The 17,689-nt window shown below is 38.9% G+C and overlaps 1 protein-coding gene across 1 annotated transcript; it reads right to left on the bottom strand.

Annotated features, from left to right (window-relative positions):
* Positions 1 to 4,598: 4,598 nt before the first annotated feature.
* On the bottom strand, positions 4,599 to 14,369 carry CHRNA9 (cholinergic receptor nicotinic alpha 9 subunit). The gene is made up of 5 exons (XM_011362763.2): positions 14,232 to 14,369; positions 13,795 to 13,940; positions 12,717 to 12,871; positions 8,213 to 8,745; positions 4,599 to 5,172 (listed from the first exon to the last, which is right to left on the bottom strand). Exons 1-5 carry the CDS (start codon positions 14,293 to 14,295, stop codon positions 4,631 to 4,633), a joined length of 1,440 nt encoding a protein of 479 aa, XP_011361065.1. The 5' UTR covers positions 14,296 to 14,369; the 3' UTR covers positions 4,599 to 4,630.
* Between the last annotated feature and the right edge of the window lie 3,320 nt (positions 14,370 to 17,689).

Raw genomic sequence — 17,689 nt, 5'->3', positions numbered from 1 at the left:
AGCCCCACAAACCCCCCTTCTCTCTGTCTGTCACCAAATTGTCCACTATATTTGTGAGTCTGTTTTTGATTAATTTGTTCATTTTATTCCTCAAATTCCACATATAAGTGAAATCATATAGTGTTTATCATTCTCTGTCTGACTTAAATACCTTCTCGGTTCATCACAGCAATATCTTTTTCCATTTCCTTCTTTTTCATATGTAGGGGTCTTGTTTTCTTATCCTTTCAGCCACTCCATCCCTCGGTTGGAACACTTAATTCTTTTCCATTTAAGGTACTTATTGATAGGAATGTACTTGTTACCATTCTTTATTCCCGTTTTCGATACATGTTTTTTCTTCTTAAAGAGGTCCCTCCAACATTTCCTGTAATTCTGGCTTGGTAGTGATAAATTCCTTTAGTTTATTTTTGTTGGGAAGCTCTTTATCTGTCCTTCAACTCTAAATGATAACTTTGCTGGATAAATTATTCTTGGTTGTAGATCTTGGGTCTTCATCCTGTCGAGTATTTTTTGCCAAGCCCTTCTGTCCTTCATAGTCTCTCTTGAGAAATCAGCTACCAGTCATATGGGTGTTCTCTTCTATGTAATTATTTGTTTTTCTCTTGCAGCTTTTATGATTCTTTCTTTGTATTTAAACTTTGGCATTTTAATTATGATGTGTCTTGGTGTGGGCCTCTTTGGATCCCTGATTTTTGGAATCCGCTGAGCTTCCTGGGGTTTTATGTCCATTTCCTTCACCAGGTTAGGGAGGTTTTCCATCATTATTTCTTCAAACAGCTGTTCAACATCTTGATTTTCTTCACTTACACTGATGAGATGAATATTTGGAGCCTTAATAGTATCTCATATTCTCCTTAAATCATCTTTATAGTTTTGGGCTCTTTTTTCTTGCCATTCTGTGAGTGTCCTGATTGGCTTTCTTGTCTTCTAGATAGGGCACATGATCCTCTTCTTTATTCACTTTGTTTATTCCTTTGTTTATTCCATTTAATATACTTCTCATCTCAGATAATGTGTTCTCCATTTCAGACTGGTTCTCTCTTATAATCTCCATCTCCATTTTTATCTTTTTGTTGGAGTTCTCTACATTTCCCAAAAGTTTATCGAGCACCTTTATAACCAGTGTTTTGAACTCTGCATCTGTTAGATTACTTGACTCCATTATATCTGGATCTCAGTTCTCCTCTTTCATATGGTTTCTGCTTCTTTGTCTTCCCATTTTGGCTGCCTTTCCATGTCTGTTTCTATGTACTAAGCAAGCTCCTAAGTCTCCTGGTCTTATTAGTGTGCATTTGTGAAGTAGGTGTAAAGTTGCACAATCCTGAGAGGGGTTCAGCTGCAGGCCAAATTTAGCCCAAGCTTCTACCTCTCTGGAGCCACCTGTCAAGATTCAGCAAGCAATCCACAGATGCTGTGCTTATAGTTGCCTCAAAAGGCCACACCAAAAAATGAGGCCATCTGCCTCCAGTGTGAGTCTAGGCACTGCTCAGCAAAACGCATCTGACTCACTGAGGATACACCTGGATGTGGCTTGGGTGGGGCCCGAGTTGAGGTAGGCGGGGTTTCAGGGAATCCTCTGGGCAGAGTGACCTCTGTTATCCAGTTTAATGATGTTACAGCTATGCTGGCGCTGTGTCTGAGCACTGGGAGAGGGGAGGGCTCAACAGGGAACAATGGATACCACCAGCAGTTCTGTACCAAGCAAGTCTCACTTGACCCTCACTCCAACAATATCTCCCTGTAAGTCTCTCGTGCCCCCTACACACAGCTGAAGGAACACTAATATTCAGAGTGAACAGGTCCGTCACCGCAAAAATCTGCTCGTGGCCCCTTTAAGAGGTGTCTGCCGCTGCCACTGCCACAACCTTCATCTCACTCAGCGGCTCTGGACCCGGTTGCCTTGCATCCTCATCCTGTCCTACCTTCTGCTGTTGCAGGGAGATTTCTTGGATTTCTCCCCAGTTGTATGGTTTGTTCATCTAGATCTCAGGTGATTTTTCTTTGCTGCTGCTCCTTGTTTCTGTCACAACTTTGATTTGGTTGCCAGAGGAATGAACAGAGCCTCTGTTATCTACAATATTTTTTTTCTTCTCCGTAAAATATATTTTTTAAGCCTACACTTTTCTCCAAAGTTCCAAACACATGTTCGACTACTTACTAGGTATTTCTACTGAGATATTCTATAAGCATTTCCAACTCAAGATGTTCTAAACAGAATTCTTCCCTCCAAAACCTACTCCTCCTTTATTCTTCACCTCAGTTGTCTGAGATAGAAGCTCAGAAATATTCTCCTTCTCTCAAACCCCACATTCAGTCACCAAGTTTTGTCTATTCTAGATCATCGTTTGTGACTCATTTTCTTACTCTCACTGTCTTGAGTTGAACCTTCATTATCTATTTTCTGAATTGGTAACAAAAAAAAGAAAGAAAAAGAAAAAAGGAAAAAAAAACATTTCAACCGAGCTTTTTGCCTCTTTCTTTTCTCTACAATTTTGTAGTTGCCACCACAGTCTTATTTCTGAAACATAAATCTAACACTATCACTCCCTTGCTTAAAATTTTTTCGTGGCTCCACAACGTTTTTAGGATAAAGATCAAATTATTTTAGCATGGCTCAATAGAATTATCTCAATCTGGCAATAGACAAATCTATCCCCCCAAATAATCTAAAATACGGAAAAAGTTATAGACACAGAGTTGCTAATTAGGTACTCTATTAGTTTCCTATTGGTGTTGTTACAAAATACCACAAATTTAAAGCCTTAAAATAACACAGAGGGAAGATAAAAAGATCCCTGAACTTTGCAACCTTGGATTTATTTCTGTGTAGATGAATAACTTCTATCTGCTTAAGTCACGGTTCAATGGGCTTTCTGTTATTTGCCTCCAAATGCAACTGTAACTGAAAAAAGTACTTCTATAATTAAAATAAAGAAGAAAAATTGTCTTATTCCAAGTTTGTTTCCCGATTCCTTGTTATCAATTCCATGAATACACCAAGGCCTCTGTTCTTCTCGGCTCTTCTCATGCTCTTTCCCCTAATGCCTCTTAATGTCTCTCCACCTTTTTCTTTGTCTAACAAATCCCTGCTCATCCTTTATAGCCGAGTTCAAATGTTATGCCCCACAAAGTCTTTCTGAGGCTTTTCTTCAAACAGATTTATCATCATTGTTCCCATGGCATTTTGTCTATTTTTCTATGATAGCACTTTTTACACTGTATTGTTTTCTTGATTGTCTCCTCTACTGAATTGCAACTAACATGTGAGAAACTGGAGAGTCAAAACCATATTTTGTATTTCTTCCCTCAAAAGCTGACATAACACTCAGTACATAGTAGGTGCATAATAAATGTTTTTCAAATAAGTAAACACAAGAATAAAGAACAATGTCTATATGTTTAAATCAAATACCATCCTCCCTTTCCTCGATTAATCCCTGTCTTCACTCTGTTCTTTTGGTTTTAGTTGATAAAAGAATAGTTGAGGAGTTGGAAGTTAGGGTATGGGTATCAGTACTTGGACCATTTTAATGTGGAGAGACCATTTTAATTAAGGTGGGAGTGGAGAGACTTTGAAAACACAATTAATTAAAAGTAGGAAAAAATTGAGAAGGATAGTAAGTAATGTAGGGCAGAAATTGAGAATTAAGAATGAGAATCCCTCAATTTCTCATATCTTGAATCATGATCTGTCATGGCCAAAAGCAATGTGGCTTTAGCAGATCTGGCCCAAACTAAAAGTCACAGTGTTGAGGGTTTGAATTCCAGCTCCACTTAACACCTAGTTGGATGATGAGGAGGTAGGTCACTTATGTCCATCTTCCTTTGACACGATTTCTTTCTCCAAGAAAGAGGACTAGAAAGACTTGCCTGCCCAGCTCACAGAATGTGCAGATCAAAAGGGATCAGTCTTATGGATAAGATTTGCTATGACACCCAAGGCAAATGTGAATCATGTAGCTTTATTACATGTAGGAAAAACTCAATAAATATTTGGTGAATAATTGAATGAATGAATGAATGAATGAGCCCAGTTTGCTGATTATCTGATTTAAGTCAAAGACTAAAATATAGGAACGACTTCATGTTTAGAGTTTACATGGGACATCACCAACATATATAACATCATCATTACAAAGAAAGCTCTTTTCCCTCTTAAGTTGCTAATCCTTAGACTTTCTTTATATGGGACAAAACTTTTTATTCTATCATTTGTGATATAGCTTGAAATGCACTATGCATCAAGATTTAAATCACATTAAGGAATATATGACTATTTTCCTTTTTTAAAAGCATGCTTTAATATGAACTAAAGGGAAATTTGTTTGTTTTGTTTTAAACTTTAAAGAGTAATATTTGCTGCACTGCTAGAAGGGAGAATAATGTGTGGTCTAGAAGCCAGCTACTTACCGCTCTGGTAGGCTATAAAAGAATCCTTCTCTATTTCCTCCATCTTTCTATTCAAGAAATTTTGGACCTCCTGCTTAAATTTAACCTGACAGTTAGCTATAATATTGATTTGAAGTTAAAAATTAACAATAAAGGCTACATAACATCTATATATCTGACTTGGAAGACTATTAAAGTAGATCACAAAAAATTATATTAATCCCATACCAAATACCCACTAATCTGCTCTTGCTATGATCAAAATGGTCATCACAAACACCATAATGAAAAATATCCACATGAAGAATCGGTCTATGACTTTTGCAACTTTCTTCCATTCACCCCCCTTGGAATTGGTGGCTTTGTGGTCTTTGAGGCATTTGGCAATGTATTCAATATTCCTTGTCAATACTTTGTACCGTGCACAGTAACTACCACCATCCTGCTGGTTCTCACCCTCGTACTCCAAGTCATTCTTTAAGAGTTTGTTCATTTCCTTCTTCCTGGGAGGGTGTTTGTACCTGGCTGTTTTTAGATTAGGCTCTGGAAGTTTGCCATAAACCTTCATGATGCAGTCCCGCTCCTTGTTATGGTGGGGACTAAGGCAGCTCTCACCTACGTCATAGACAAACAAGATCCTGGACATGTATTTCAGGATGACCACCCTGGCCCAGTGTGGCACTGGCCGGGCCTCGGACCCACAGAAGTGGATATTCATCACCATAATGGTCAAGGCAGTGGAGGCTGTGATCAAGGCCATCGTGGCTATGTAGTATTTGCCTGGAAAATAAGAGCAACCAAGTTAGCTTAAAATTGTCCTCAAGTTTGGCTCAAAAAACAACCACCTATTATAAAGAAGCTGTGTACACTAATGGTTACTAGTATAGACTGCTGAATCAAACTTCTTGGGGTCAGTTCTCAACTCTGTCACTCAGTAGACTTGTGGTCTGAAACAAGTTATATAATTCTGCTAAGCTCAGCTTTTTTTCTTTGTAAAATGGGTATAATAGTATCTAATTTATAGGAATATGGTGAGGCTTGATTGAGATGATACATGTAAAGTCCTCAGCACTGTCCCTTGCATTGAGTTAATAGGTTTATAAATGTTTTATGAGATCAGGATATGAAAATTTCCACTTTCAACAAACAAACAAACAAACAAACAAACAATTAAAGATCTTGGCCAGTTCTCAGAATTATCTTCAGATCTCAGTATCATGAAAGCTCATTCCTATTGAGTAAGAAAGGAGATACTGTATCCCTATTAGTCATTAACAAGTGATCACATAAAGCAAATATCCATGAAAAGAAAAATTAAAGAAGGAAACAATAAAGGTAAGGGTATAAATTTATGATATATAGAACAAAAAACCGAGAAGATGAAGAAAACCATAAGCAAGGTATTTCAAAAGAGTAATAAAATTGATAAACTTTCAATAAGGCCACTCATGAAATGGAGGTAGGGTGGTGGGGGGAAGAGAAAGAGAGAGAGAAGATGCAAAAGAGGAAATAACAGAATAGAAGTTTAGAAAACAATAAAACAATATAAATAGCTGATAATAATACATGTGAAAAACCTAGATAGAAATGGGAATTAATAAAATACTTGTATTGCTCATTCCCAACAAATGCTCTAGGGCCAAAAGTTTTCATAGATGAGTTTTACCAAACCTTTTTTTTTTTTTTAAATACCTACAGCACATGGTCTTCCTAGGTGGTCTCCCATCCAAGTACTAATGAGGCCTGACCCTGCTTAGCTTCTAAGATCAGACATTGGGCTTGTTCAGGGTAGCCATAGACCATGGACTGTGGCTCCATTGGGGTGTGAACCCAGGACATTCTGCATGTAAAGCAGACGTGCTAACCACTACACTATGGAACCACGTCCTTACCAAACTTTTAAGTAACAGATAAATCATATCTTATGCAAGCTGTTCCATATTAATGGGGTAAAAAACAAAACCTACATGATTATTTTATCAGATGAAGACAATACAGTTGATAATGTTTATCATCTGTTTATTACTTGTTAAAAGCTCTGACTAAACTAAAAGTAAATGGGACCTTTCTTAATATGGTAAAGGCTATGGGCCAGAAGCCTAGATCAAATACTACATTTATGAAGAAAACTTAAACACATTTCTATAAGATTGGAAGTACATTTCATAGGTGCTACAAATAACAAATTATGATTGTTAATAAACATTCTCAAGGTCTGTGTACACCCTTCCTAAAAAAGATACATTTCATACTACCACAGAAACAGAACAGGTAATGCTTTCAAAATTTCTAAGAAATGTCCTAAAACATCTCTCTTCAGAAACTGAGCCAGCTCGTTATTGAATGTGTTAAAGAAGAGAGAAGAATCTGCCAACTGGTCCTGCCTCAAATAGGGTTGTGATTGGATGCCATCACTGTCAATCATTTCTGCCTCAAGAGAGGTAATAAAAATGCCAATACCTCTCTTCTTCTTTATTAGTAGTGGAGTAGGGGGAGGGGAGAAAACCCTCTGTGTCTATTTCTTTAAAAGGAGTATGTGCTTGTGTGTCTGTATGTGTGTGTTTGTCTGTGTGTGTGTCTTTGTTTTGCTTGGAAAGACATAACAAGAAAGAAATCTCCCAAGAACCAATGTAGTAACATCTGAATATTGGGTAATACTGGATTCAGTAGAGGGTAAAAGGGTGGAACAATACCTCTTTGATATTAATCTCTAAGTCTCTTAGTGTTGTGAAATCTCTCTTCATTGCTTACTTTAAGGAACTAAAAATTAGGTCTAGCTTCTGATTCAGGTAAGCATCTATTACAACAGCATGTCACTAAGAGGTGTTGGAGCTGAATGGTATCCTTGTGACAGAGAGTAGGTGTTGAAGATGTTAGGAGGGATCTCAGAATAAGGGATGTAAATGGGAGACAGAAATGGTAGTCTAAGTTTACAGTCCCGCCCTCAGAGAGACATTTCTTTATTACAGATTTTTTAAAATGTGCTCTAGTTTAGAATCATCTCAGATTCCCAAATGTTGCTTAAGATTGTAAATCAAACTCTCTCAGTATAGGAAACTTCATTTTAACAAGACTTCCCACACCTATTATACCAAATAAAAGTTGAAAATTATTATATTAAGAGTAGATGGTAGGCTTAAAAATCCAGTTCATCATTTCTACCATGTTTGCCACTCTTCCCAAAAAGAGACACCTTGTGATGTGAAAAGATGAAATTAGCCACTGTTTACTTGGTACCTACCATGTACCAGGTTCTGTGCTAAGCAACGATACATAAGGTAGTAGTTATTCAAATTTATAGCAGAGACTCAAAGATTAGGTAACTAGTCTAAGATTGATCAAGAAGTGAATGGTGAAGTCAGTTTAAATGCAGATTTCTTTGACTTCAAAATCAAGATAAGGCCTTTCATTTATAGCCAGTGTTTTTTTAGATTTGAACAAAAAGTGCATCAAAATCACCCAGAAGTTTTGTTAAAACATTGTAGCCCTTGCCCCCAGAGTTTCTAATTCAGGAGGTCTAGGGTGGGCCCTGAGCATTTGCATTTCTAAAACAATGTTGTGGGTCTGAGACCACACTTTGAGAACTACTGCTCTAAACTATATTGCCTCTCAGTCTTCTTTTGTGTCAACCTGGAGACCACAAGACCAGTTTCGTTTGCAACAGCCACATATGTATTCAAAGATTCTAACTGAAGACACTAAATAAAGCAAGTGACAGCCTGTGCTGACCTAGCTAACCTAACTGTTATGAGTTTAAAGGCACAAACATAACCCCGATCACTACAAAGTTAGGCTCAAAGTGTAAGACACTTGAACTCACCTATCAGAGGGACATTTTCTGAGGCCGGCATGATCTCTGCCACCATGAGCTGAAATACAGTCATGGCCAAAAGGATGGTCACTCCCAGGGAGACCTTTTCCCCAGAGGCTGCTGGGAGATAAAAACTCAAGGGAGCCAGAAAAGATATGAGGATGCATGGGATGAGGAGGTTGACAATATAGAATGAGGACCTCCTCTTCAGAAGGAGAGTAAATGTCACATCTGGGTAAGGCTCAGAGCAGCAGCCATAGGAGATCACATTCTTCACAGCAGGCATGCCATGAACCTCCCACTCTACATCTTCAATGAAGTCAGAGAGGTCTCCACTATCCAGGGAGTTGAATATGTCCACCTGATTGCCATTGTAAGTCCAGGAACCAAAGGTCAGGTTACACTGCTGGTTATCAAAGGGGAAGTAGGTGACATCTACCACACAAGAGCTTTTGGTGATGACTGGTGCATCCCAGGTGATCAGCCCATCGTACCGCAGGACCACATTGGTGTTCACAGGCTCAGAAGATTCATCATCTGCCCTGGAGGTTATGGAAGGAAAATGAAAGCAACTTACCAGAAGAACTCACCAACCTATTACTCCAGACAGCTTACCAACCTGTGCCCATCACTTTAGTGTCTTTGGCAATGAATCATCATTCTCCTTATCAGCTTGGTTTGAAAATCTGTAATCAACTCTTAATTTTCCCTTTCTCCATCTCCTGTCACTAGTCAGGGCTGAGTTCTCTTGGATCTTCCTTTAAGCATCTTTGCTCTATGTCCTTTCCTCTTCATTCCCAGTGCTATGATCTTGGTAAATGTATAATGATTTATACATCCAGGCAAAAAGTAAACCTGTCAAAGCTAAAATCTGCTTACCTGATTTTGTTAACTTTGGACACAAGAACATTAAAACAACTTTTTGTCGCTGTTGGAAAAATTGTACATATTTACTGAAGAACATTTGGAAAATAGAAAAAAAATCTTTCACCCATAATCTAAGAGATAATAATTTATTCTGGATAAATTTTCTTTTTGTTTTATTGACATTTATGCCTGGCATTTTTGGGTACAGAATTTCTGTTTTCATTTGGAAAATACCATGATGGAAGTTAGGATTTTCTGTCAAGGGACACAGCCAGCCAAAGATAAGTCTATAGGAAGGGAGAAAGAGAATGCATACTCCAACCTCACTTTCTTTTCTTCCTCCATTTGCCCACTGGCCTTCCCCATTGGCCAAACCTAACCAGAAACCCACTGTCTGTAAACATCACCCCAGCTACTCAAGAGGCGTTTAAAGACATTACTATTTATTCACTTCATGACTCAAACTGTTTTATATCTCTGGTTTCTCTGATCATATTATTTTATGGCTCAAAACTTGCAAGAGTTTTCCATTGTCCACCAAATACTTCCAGAGTTTCTTTGTTTAGTATTCTAGATGTTCCACGATCTACTCCAATTTCACTTTGCAGCCTGATGACTCCCACTGGTTTCCTTCACTCACACTCCACCAGCCAAGGCTGAAACCCTAACAGATCTTGTGAGTTTCTCTCTTTTACTCAAACTCTTTTCTCTGTCTATAATATTCTGTATGTATAAACCTAATACATCCTTCAAAACCCATCTTCTCTGAGAATCCTTTCCTGCCTCTCCAGTTAGATGAAATTTCTATCTTTAAATGAACATGACACTTTATTTTTATGTAATAAGGGATTTACATTTTTACCCTGTATTATAGTTTTTACATACATTTCTTATTAGACTGTTCCTTCAGGCCAGAGACTGAGTTTTAAGATCCTAATTTACCCCTCAAGACACTACAGAATGCCTTGCACAGGAGAAAGATTTAACAAAGAAGGGTAGGTAGTTAGGTAAGTGGATTGGTTGAATAAATAAGGTTCATTCTCATTTAGAAAGTGGAATAAATTTTTAGAAATATCACAGAGATTTTGGTTCAAAATCTGGTTGGGTTTTGTAACTTCAAGCAAATCTGCCTCTTGGGAAAATTTATTGTTTAAGTTATTAGTTATTATTTTTTAAAATTACTTATCTTTTCTTGAACTTCTACTCATTGTCTTGGATTCAGGCACCAGTGGTGAATCTGGATATTAAGCACCATCCTGCCCAACTATCTTTATCATCCCTGACTGGATCACCTCTTTCCTCTCCCCACCACCATTCAAGAAGCCCATTTTGTGGTCTACAAGGTTCTATACCAGCTTCTGAGAAATAGTGACATTATATCTGGGCTCAGAAGATTCTGCGGGTCTAGGGATTCAGCTAGAAAGACCAGGGTCAAGGAAATGGCCATGACTCGGGTAGCTCCTTTGCCTAATCCTATAATTCTCTTCAATTCTCATTTTAGTTGGCTGAAAAAGTGCAAATGACATCCATCCACAGCTACATTTAGAGTTTCGTCTAAATAGTAAAACTCTGACATTACTGAGAAGAACATAAAGAAGAAGAGAGGATCTGTAATATAACTGTCAGTGACAGAAGATCAGGGAAAACTATAGAGTTAACCCAGAGGAACAGAAAAGTATTGATTAATCAATGTGGTGAAAGGTTCTGTGTGTGAAAGGATGGGGAACAGAACTCACATCTCAAGTGGAGGAAGGAAGAGAGGATGAGGATAGAATTTAATAAAGCCATGGAAAGTTTGTGTGAGCTCATAAGCATGTAACTGGCTTCTCTGACAAGAGAAGACTGGGGTAGGCTTAACTTACATTACCATGCAAACTTGCAAAACAGCATTTCAGTAGGAGCTGGTCACTGCTTCAGCCAATCAAAGTGAGAAGGAGAAAAGAACCAGCATTCTGTTTGTTTTCCAGGAAAAATTGTTTTATAGAATGCTGTAGATGATCTATGTAAACTGTATTCTCTGATTATTCCCCTGCACCCTGTGGGTGAGAGGAGGTAATGGACAACAGGTTTCATTCTCACCTTGTGTGTGTAGGAGAGAGAGGGAGAAGGAGGGAGGGAGGGAGAGAAAGAGAGAGAGAGAGAGAGAGAGAGAGAGAAAGAGAGAGAGAGAGAGAGAGAGAGAAAGAGAGAGAGAGAGCGAGGGAAAGGCAAATGAGTTAGAGTAATAAATCACTACCACTTGGATGTTATCTTGCTTGAGAAAAGGTATGGGAGATATACCTCTGGCACTCAGAGTGAGGAATGGTCAGCAGGATCACGGCTATGATTCGAGAGGTCATAACCCTTGGAGGAGCTCTCTGAATAAGGAGTGAAACTAAAGTCAGGTTTCAGCCCACTAGCATTGCTTCCTGAAGGGAAAACTCATGCCCACTAGAAGGCTGAGCTTTCAGGAGAGCCCCCTTGAGCTGCCCCTCATTCATCTTGTTCTGAGTCAAAGAGAAATTTTTCCCAACCCAATGAAACTTGAGTTCCAGAAAGAATAGAGAAGCCCCTTTGAAAGCAGGTGAATCAACTGAACCTGAACTGTGGCAGAACAATCTAGTTCCTTCTCAAATTGTGGTCCATGGACCAGCAGCATTAACAACTGGAGCTTATAGAAATGCAGAACATCAAACTCCACCCCAGACCTACTGAATCAGAATCCGTATTTCAACAACTTCTTTAGGTGATTTGTGTGTACTTTATAATTTGAGAAGCATAAACATTCCCTACACATTTATTCAAGGCCCTTTGCTCTGGGACCAGGAAAAGGCCAACTGGTGATCTTATAATCTAGTTCATTCTCCACTCCATGCAAAGTCCAAAATCCATAGGCCAGCTTCTACCTGGCCCATTCTGATTTGATATTAGTAGTATCATAGTTATTGATACCTGATCTTAGACAAGGGAGCATTACTATTAAGGGTTGAATTATGTCTCCCCACAAACTCACATATTGAAATCTTAGCCCCAAGCACCTTAGAATGTGACCTTATTCAGAATGGAGTCATTAGAGATGTAATTAGTTAAGATGAGGTCACACTGGTGTAGGGTGGACACCTAATTTAATACCACTAGTATTCTCATACAAGGGAAAATATGGACATAGACAACACACAGAGAGAATGCCATGTGCAAATGAAGGCAGGTATTGGGTGATGTTTCTACAAGTCAACGAACAGCAAAGATTGCCAGCAACTACCAGAAGCTAAGGAAGAGGCCTGAAACAGATTCTTCCTCATGGTCCTTAGAAAGAACTAACCTTGCCAATATCTTTATATTGCATTCTAGTCTCCAAATGTGAGACTAAACAACATATTTCTGTTGTTTAAGCCCCCTGGTTTATGGTACTCTGTTAAAGCAGCCCTAGAAAATTAAAACAGCCTCTAACTAATACAAATACAGTTTCTTACCTGAAAGAAGAATGTAGCTCTACGTTTTTATGGGTTATTATTTTATCATCTAAGATTTTATGACCATAATTTCAGGGCTTAGGAACATGACTTGGTACTTAACTTATGTGTGTTTTAAATGTTCCTTTTTCATTATGTTTAAATTCTGTTAAATCAACAAGTTCATTCCTGAGAAATTACTGATTTGCACTTACTTGTTATACAGGACAATATCCGGCCTCCACACCAGGTCACTGGGGATCCTGATGGAGTCCAGTCCATCATACTGGTCTCGATCCCATGTGAGGTACGCGTCACGCCAGATTTGGCGGATCCACAAATAGGCAGTCAGAATTTGATTTCTTTCATCCTGCACAATTAACCCAGATATAACTATGTCTAGTAGACACCTCAACTGAATGCCCTCCATCTCTGGAATACTTATTCGCAACAGGAATTCCAAGAGCACATTTATTTTCAATAAATAAGTGAGAGCTTTTTCAGTCTATCACCTTGATTGACTTCCAAAGACGTGTTTTTTTCTGCTTCATTTAGTATTTGGAATGTAAAATGGACAAATATTTAGGTTGTTGGATCTTTGCATAGATCAACTGCTCAAATTGTTCTGAAAATTGATCAACTGGCGATTCAGTTGAATGAGAAAGTCAGGAAATACAATGGACAGAAGAAAAGTCTTTCAAGTTTCATTTATGTAATTAAACACATATAAGCACTAAATAATGTATGTTATCTGAAAATGCCACCTTTCTTCTTTTTAAAATTGAGATAAAATTCCCATAACACAAAACTTACCATTTGAACCATTGTAAAGTGTCAGTGACTTTCAGTATATTTGCAATGTTGTGCAATCATCACCACTATCTAATTCCAAAAAATTTTCGTCACCCCCAAAAAGGAATCCTATGACCATTAAGCAGTTACTCACTATTCTTCCTGTCCTTCCCATAACCACTGGCAACCACTACTCTGCTTTCTGTCTCTATGGTTTTTATTTTAGACATTTCATAGAAATGGAATCATATAATATGGAACCCCATCTTTCTTTAGATGATCTAAGACTGTTACTGTTAATGCCCAGGATTAGGTAACATTTAGTAAAATTAATTTTGTAGAAAGTTTCCTTCCCTTGATGTCCCCTTCTCCCACCAGCTTGCACACAGAGCTGTCTGTTCTCAGTCTCTCTCAAATTCTCAGTTAAAACATCCCTTTGGAAAGCACTATTAGTTTCCTTCTAAGCAACATGCCAAAGAGTCACCATTTTATGATACTCACCATATCCTTAATCTGAGAAAGTGTAATCTGTAGTGTGACATTTAGGACTTTATCTGTATCTTCTACTGGACGAAGAGCATTGGAATAATCTTCAAAAAGGTCTCTAAACAACTTCTGAGCATATTTTCCATCTGCTGTTTCTACAGCTGCTCAAAAAGAAGGACCTGGATCAATATTCAGTGTAAAGTGTATTTCAAGGCAAAGAACAACAGACTGAGGACTAGAATTGGGAATAACACAGCATCAGCTAAGGATCAGCTTTGGGTCAATGAGAGTTATTTTGTGGCATGCCCTACTGTGATCAGCACCAGTCAGTAAGAAGCACAGAACACTTTCTTGCAGTTAGATCATTAGTTTTGTTTCCTGGTGCACTCTGTCTCCCACAAAAAAGTAGCCCCAGATGAGTGGAAATGGTTACCCATCCTCTAGCCTCTTACCCCTCAGTCTGGAGGTAGCAAAGAAAATCCAGCAAAAGAAGATGTAGGAATGGGGCCAGTTCATCTTCTTTCTGAGCCACTAGAAATTCCCAGCCAGGCAGTACAGTCTTCCACTTTTCTCCATGAGTAAGAAGGGTCCACTAACAAAAATCCCACTCTGCTGCAGACCCCGGCAACCGACTCTGGCAGCCAATAGAGAACTCGGGCTTGCACTGCACAGAGGGCCCCAGGGCCTGAGATCTAGACCCGCCCTCCCTCCCCTCTGGTAATCTGAGACTAGCAGCTCCAGCAGCTGAGATGCCAGGAGCCCCAGGTAGGTTAGGTCATGCAGTATTGCTCTCGGGGGACCATCCCAGTTGAGGGTCTCTAGCTACCCTTAGCAAGAACATCCAGACCAAACTTTTAGGGGAAGAGAGTTAGGTGCTCAGTAACCCCCAAGGTTCGAACCTTAGCAGAATGGGTGCTTCCAATACCTGCAGCAAGCAGATTCAGCCTGAGCTAGGGCCTAAGGGAAGCTAAGCAGATCTAGCCATGGCGCTGTAGTCTGGAAAGGCCTCTTGTGCTTTAAGTGGCATTTGAAGAGGGAAAGAGAAGCATTTCCATGATCTCCAGAACAGATTGGCATTTAGGTTTCTTCTCTGCCTTCCGTTTCTCATCACTGCTTCAATTATCCCACTGGGCATAGATCCTGTGTAGTGTGTGTGTATCTATGTGTGTGGGGGGTGTTGGATGGGAGAAGTGCATTTGTACCCTTCAGAAGTAGCAGCACTGTGGTTTTGATCCAGTTGAACTGCCAGCCCAAATCCTTCCTAGGTCTGTGATACTGAGCCTTCCTGAACTAGAAACTGGGAAAATAATACACCCTCTCTCCCAGAGCTACTGGGATACTGTATGTGAAAGTACTTGGAAAACTATAAAGCACTACGTAAATGTTAGTGATTTTCACCTCTGATCAGCTTTGCAGATCCAAAATTTCTGTATTTAGCTACTAACCAAATCAGCATGAGAATGATTCATACGTAATGATATTACCAAGGATGATATCCCTTTGCATTGAATGCTATTTCATATAATTTCACAGTCATTTCTCATATGTAATCTAATTTTGCTTGCACAAAAGAATGTCAATTTTCAATTGTCACAGCCTGTCCTCTTGCCTGAGGAAACTGCTTTGGAAAACCAAATTAAGATCTTTTGGTCGCCTGGAATCAGAGCAAGGAAATTGGATAACTCTAGTTCATCAGGTTACAGTAGCTGATGAGTCACTCTACCTTTCCTCAGGAATATATCCTCCGAATGGAACAGACACTCAAGCCATAAGCTAAATGTGTTTCTTAATTGCCTATGACCTTATGTTGATTGTAAAGACATCATTTTCTTGACGCCCTAGTCTGACTCACCCATCAAACAGCACAATTCCTAGTGTACACACTCAGGTCTCCTTCAACAAATCATCCACTCTGGAATCTCAGAGGTCGAAGATACTTCTTTAAAAAATTAATTTATTTAAATTAGTTTCAAGTATACTGAAGGTACTTCTGAAGTTGAATTGAACGTCTCCTTTTCACATGAGGACACTGAGGCTCAAAGATGCCCAGTCACTAGTTCTTCCTTAGCTCCAAACCATGAAAAAGAGAGAGAGAGAAAAAAGAAGAAGAAAAAGAAGAAGAAGGAAGAAGAGGAGGAGGAGGACAGAGACTAATATAGTGGTCACATAGCTTGCAGGACACTAATGGAAGAAGAAACCTATTAAATTCACTATTCAGAGTTCAATAAGGCTGAAAACCAGAGAAACATACTTTAAACATATTTTCTAAAATATTTTCTCCATTTCATTAAACCCAGAATCAGAACATTTTTAACCCATGAAGAGCTCTGAGAGACCATCTAGCTGAGCTCCCTCATTTTACAGATGGAAAACTGAGGCCCAGAGAGGGAGTAAACTGGAAAGGAGAGCCAACCCAAATGCCTTCAGCCCCTGAGCTCCCGACAGAGGAGAGCTGTCCTGGGCACTTGGAGCTGTCACAGTTGATAATCACTGCTCCCTAACTCAGTGAGATCTCAGGACATGCCCAGTGGACCTCCCTGCCTAAGAACCTATTTAACTGCTACTTTCTAAATTTTGGGGTTCATCCTGGGCATATACCTGGAAATTCAAAATTCAAAGTTTCTTTGAAGAAGTAGTCTCCCATTTCTTTCACCATGCACCAGAGTTTGGGATGAGGACCTGTAGCTGGGATACCAAGTAATGCCCAAAGGGCCACCCACTAAGGCAGAGCTCTCTGAACCTTTTCAGGTTTCTTTCTTTTTCATAATTAAGAAGAGCAAGATAATGTCAAGTCTAGAAACATAAACTCTGGAGTCAAACTGCATGGATTCAAGCCCACTCACCACTTACTAGTTGTGTAACTTTGGGCAGATTACTTAACGTCTCTGTGCCTCAGTTTCTTCATTTGTACAATGAGAACAATTGTACTAGTGTATGGCACTTAAGGTTGTTTTGAGAACTAAATGAGTTAATATATGTGAAACCCTAAGAATGGAATTTGGCCATAAAAAGTGCTAAATAAGTGATAATTAAAGGAGAAAAATGCGCCCTAGCATTTTTTAAAAAATTGAGCATATAACTGAACAAGCTACAATTTTATTTATCTTCTCTCTCTCTCTCTCTCTCTCTCTCTCTCTCTCTTACCTATGCATACTCTCCCTCCTCTAACCCCATCCAATATTCTCTCCCTCTCTCTCTCTCTCTCTCTCTCTCTCTTTCACCAACTTCTTGAAAGACTTGATTAGAGGATAATTATTTTATCTGACAAGCAGATTGTACTACAGGTGGAAGAATAGCAGTCCTGAGATTTTCTTGTCCTTTTTGTATCTAAATGTTAATATTATTGTCAATCCACAATGGACTTAATCATTTACTTACTTAGTTTTGTAGTAGTCTTTTTTTTTTTTTATGGTGACATTGGTTAACGAAATCCAGTAAGTTTCAGGCATACAATTCAACAGTAAGGCATATATATACATTGCATTGTATGTTCACTACCCATAAGTACTTTTTTAATCCTCTTATCCACTTTGTAAGAGTTAGCCTATCTAAATCTATCATAGAAAGTGGCAAGCTCTGTAAAGGGTCAGGTAGTAAATATTTTCAGCTTTGCAAGCCAGTCTCTGCAGCAACTCCTCTCTGCTGTTGTGCTGTGAAAGCAGCCATGAGCAATATGTAAATGAGTACATTTGTGTGTTCCAATAAAACTCTATCTACAAAAATAGGTGGTGGACATAATTTGCTGACCCTTGATATAGATCATCAAATCCTTAAATCCACTTCACCAGGCTCAAGAAAACTACAATAAGGGTCAGCATCCCAGATGAAGACAGAGCACAGCCTGAAGGAAAAAGAATTATGATCCCAAATTTGATGTGGGCAGACGCATGGTGAGGCCAAGACTGACACT

The sequence above is a fragment of the Pteropus vampyrus genome, unplaced genomic scaffold (assembly GCF_000151845.1).
Source record: "Pteropus vampyrus isolate Shadow unplaced genomic scaffold, Pvam_2.0 Scaffold79, whole genome shotgun sequence".
Classification (NCBI taxonomy): domain Eukaryota; kingdom Metazoa; phylum Chordata; class Mammalia; order Chiroptera; family Pteropodidae; genus Pteropus; species Pteropus vampyrus.
The sequence above is the reverse complement of the archived record's forward strand: the minus strand, read 5'-3'. Positions and strand labels throughout refer to the sequence as shown.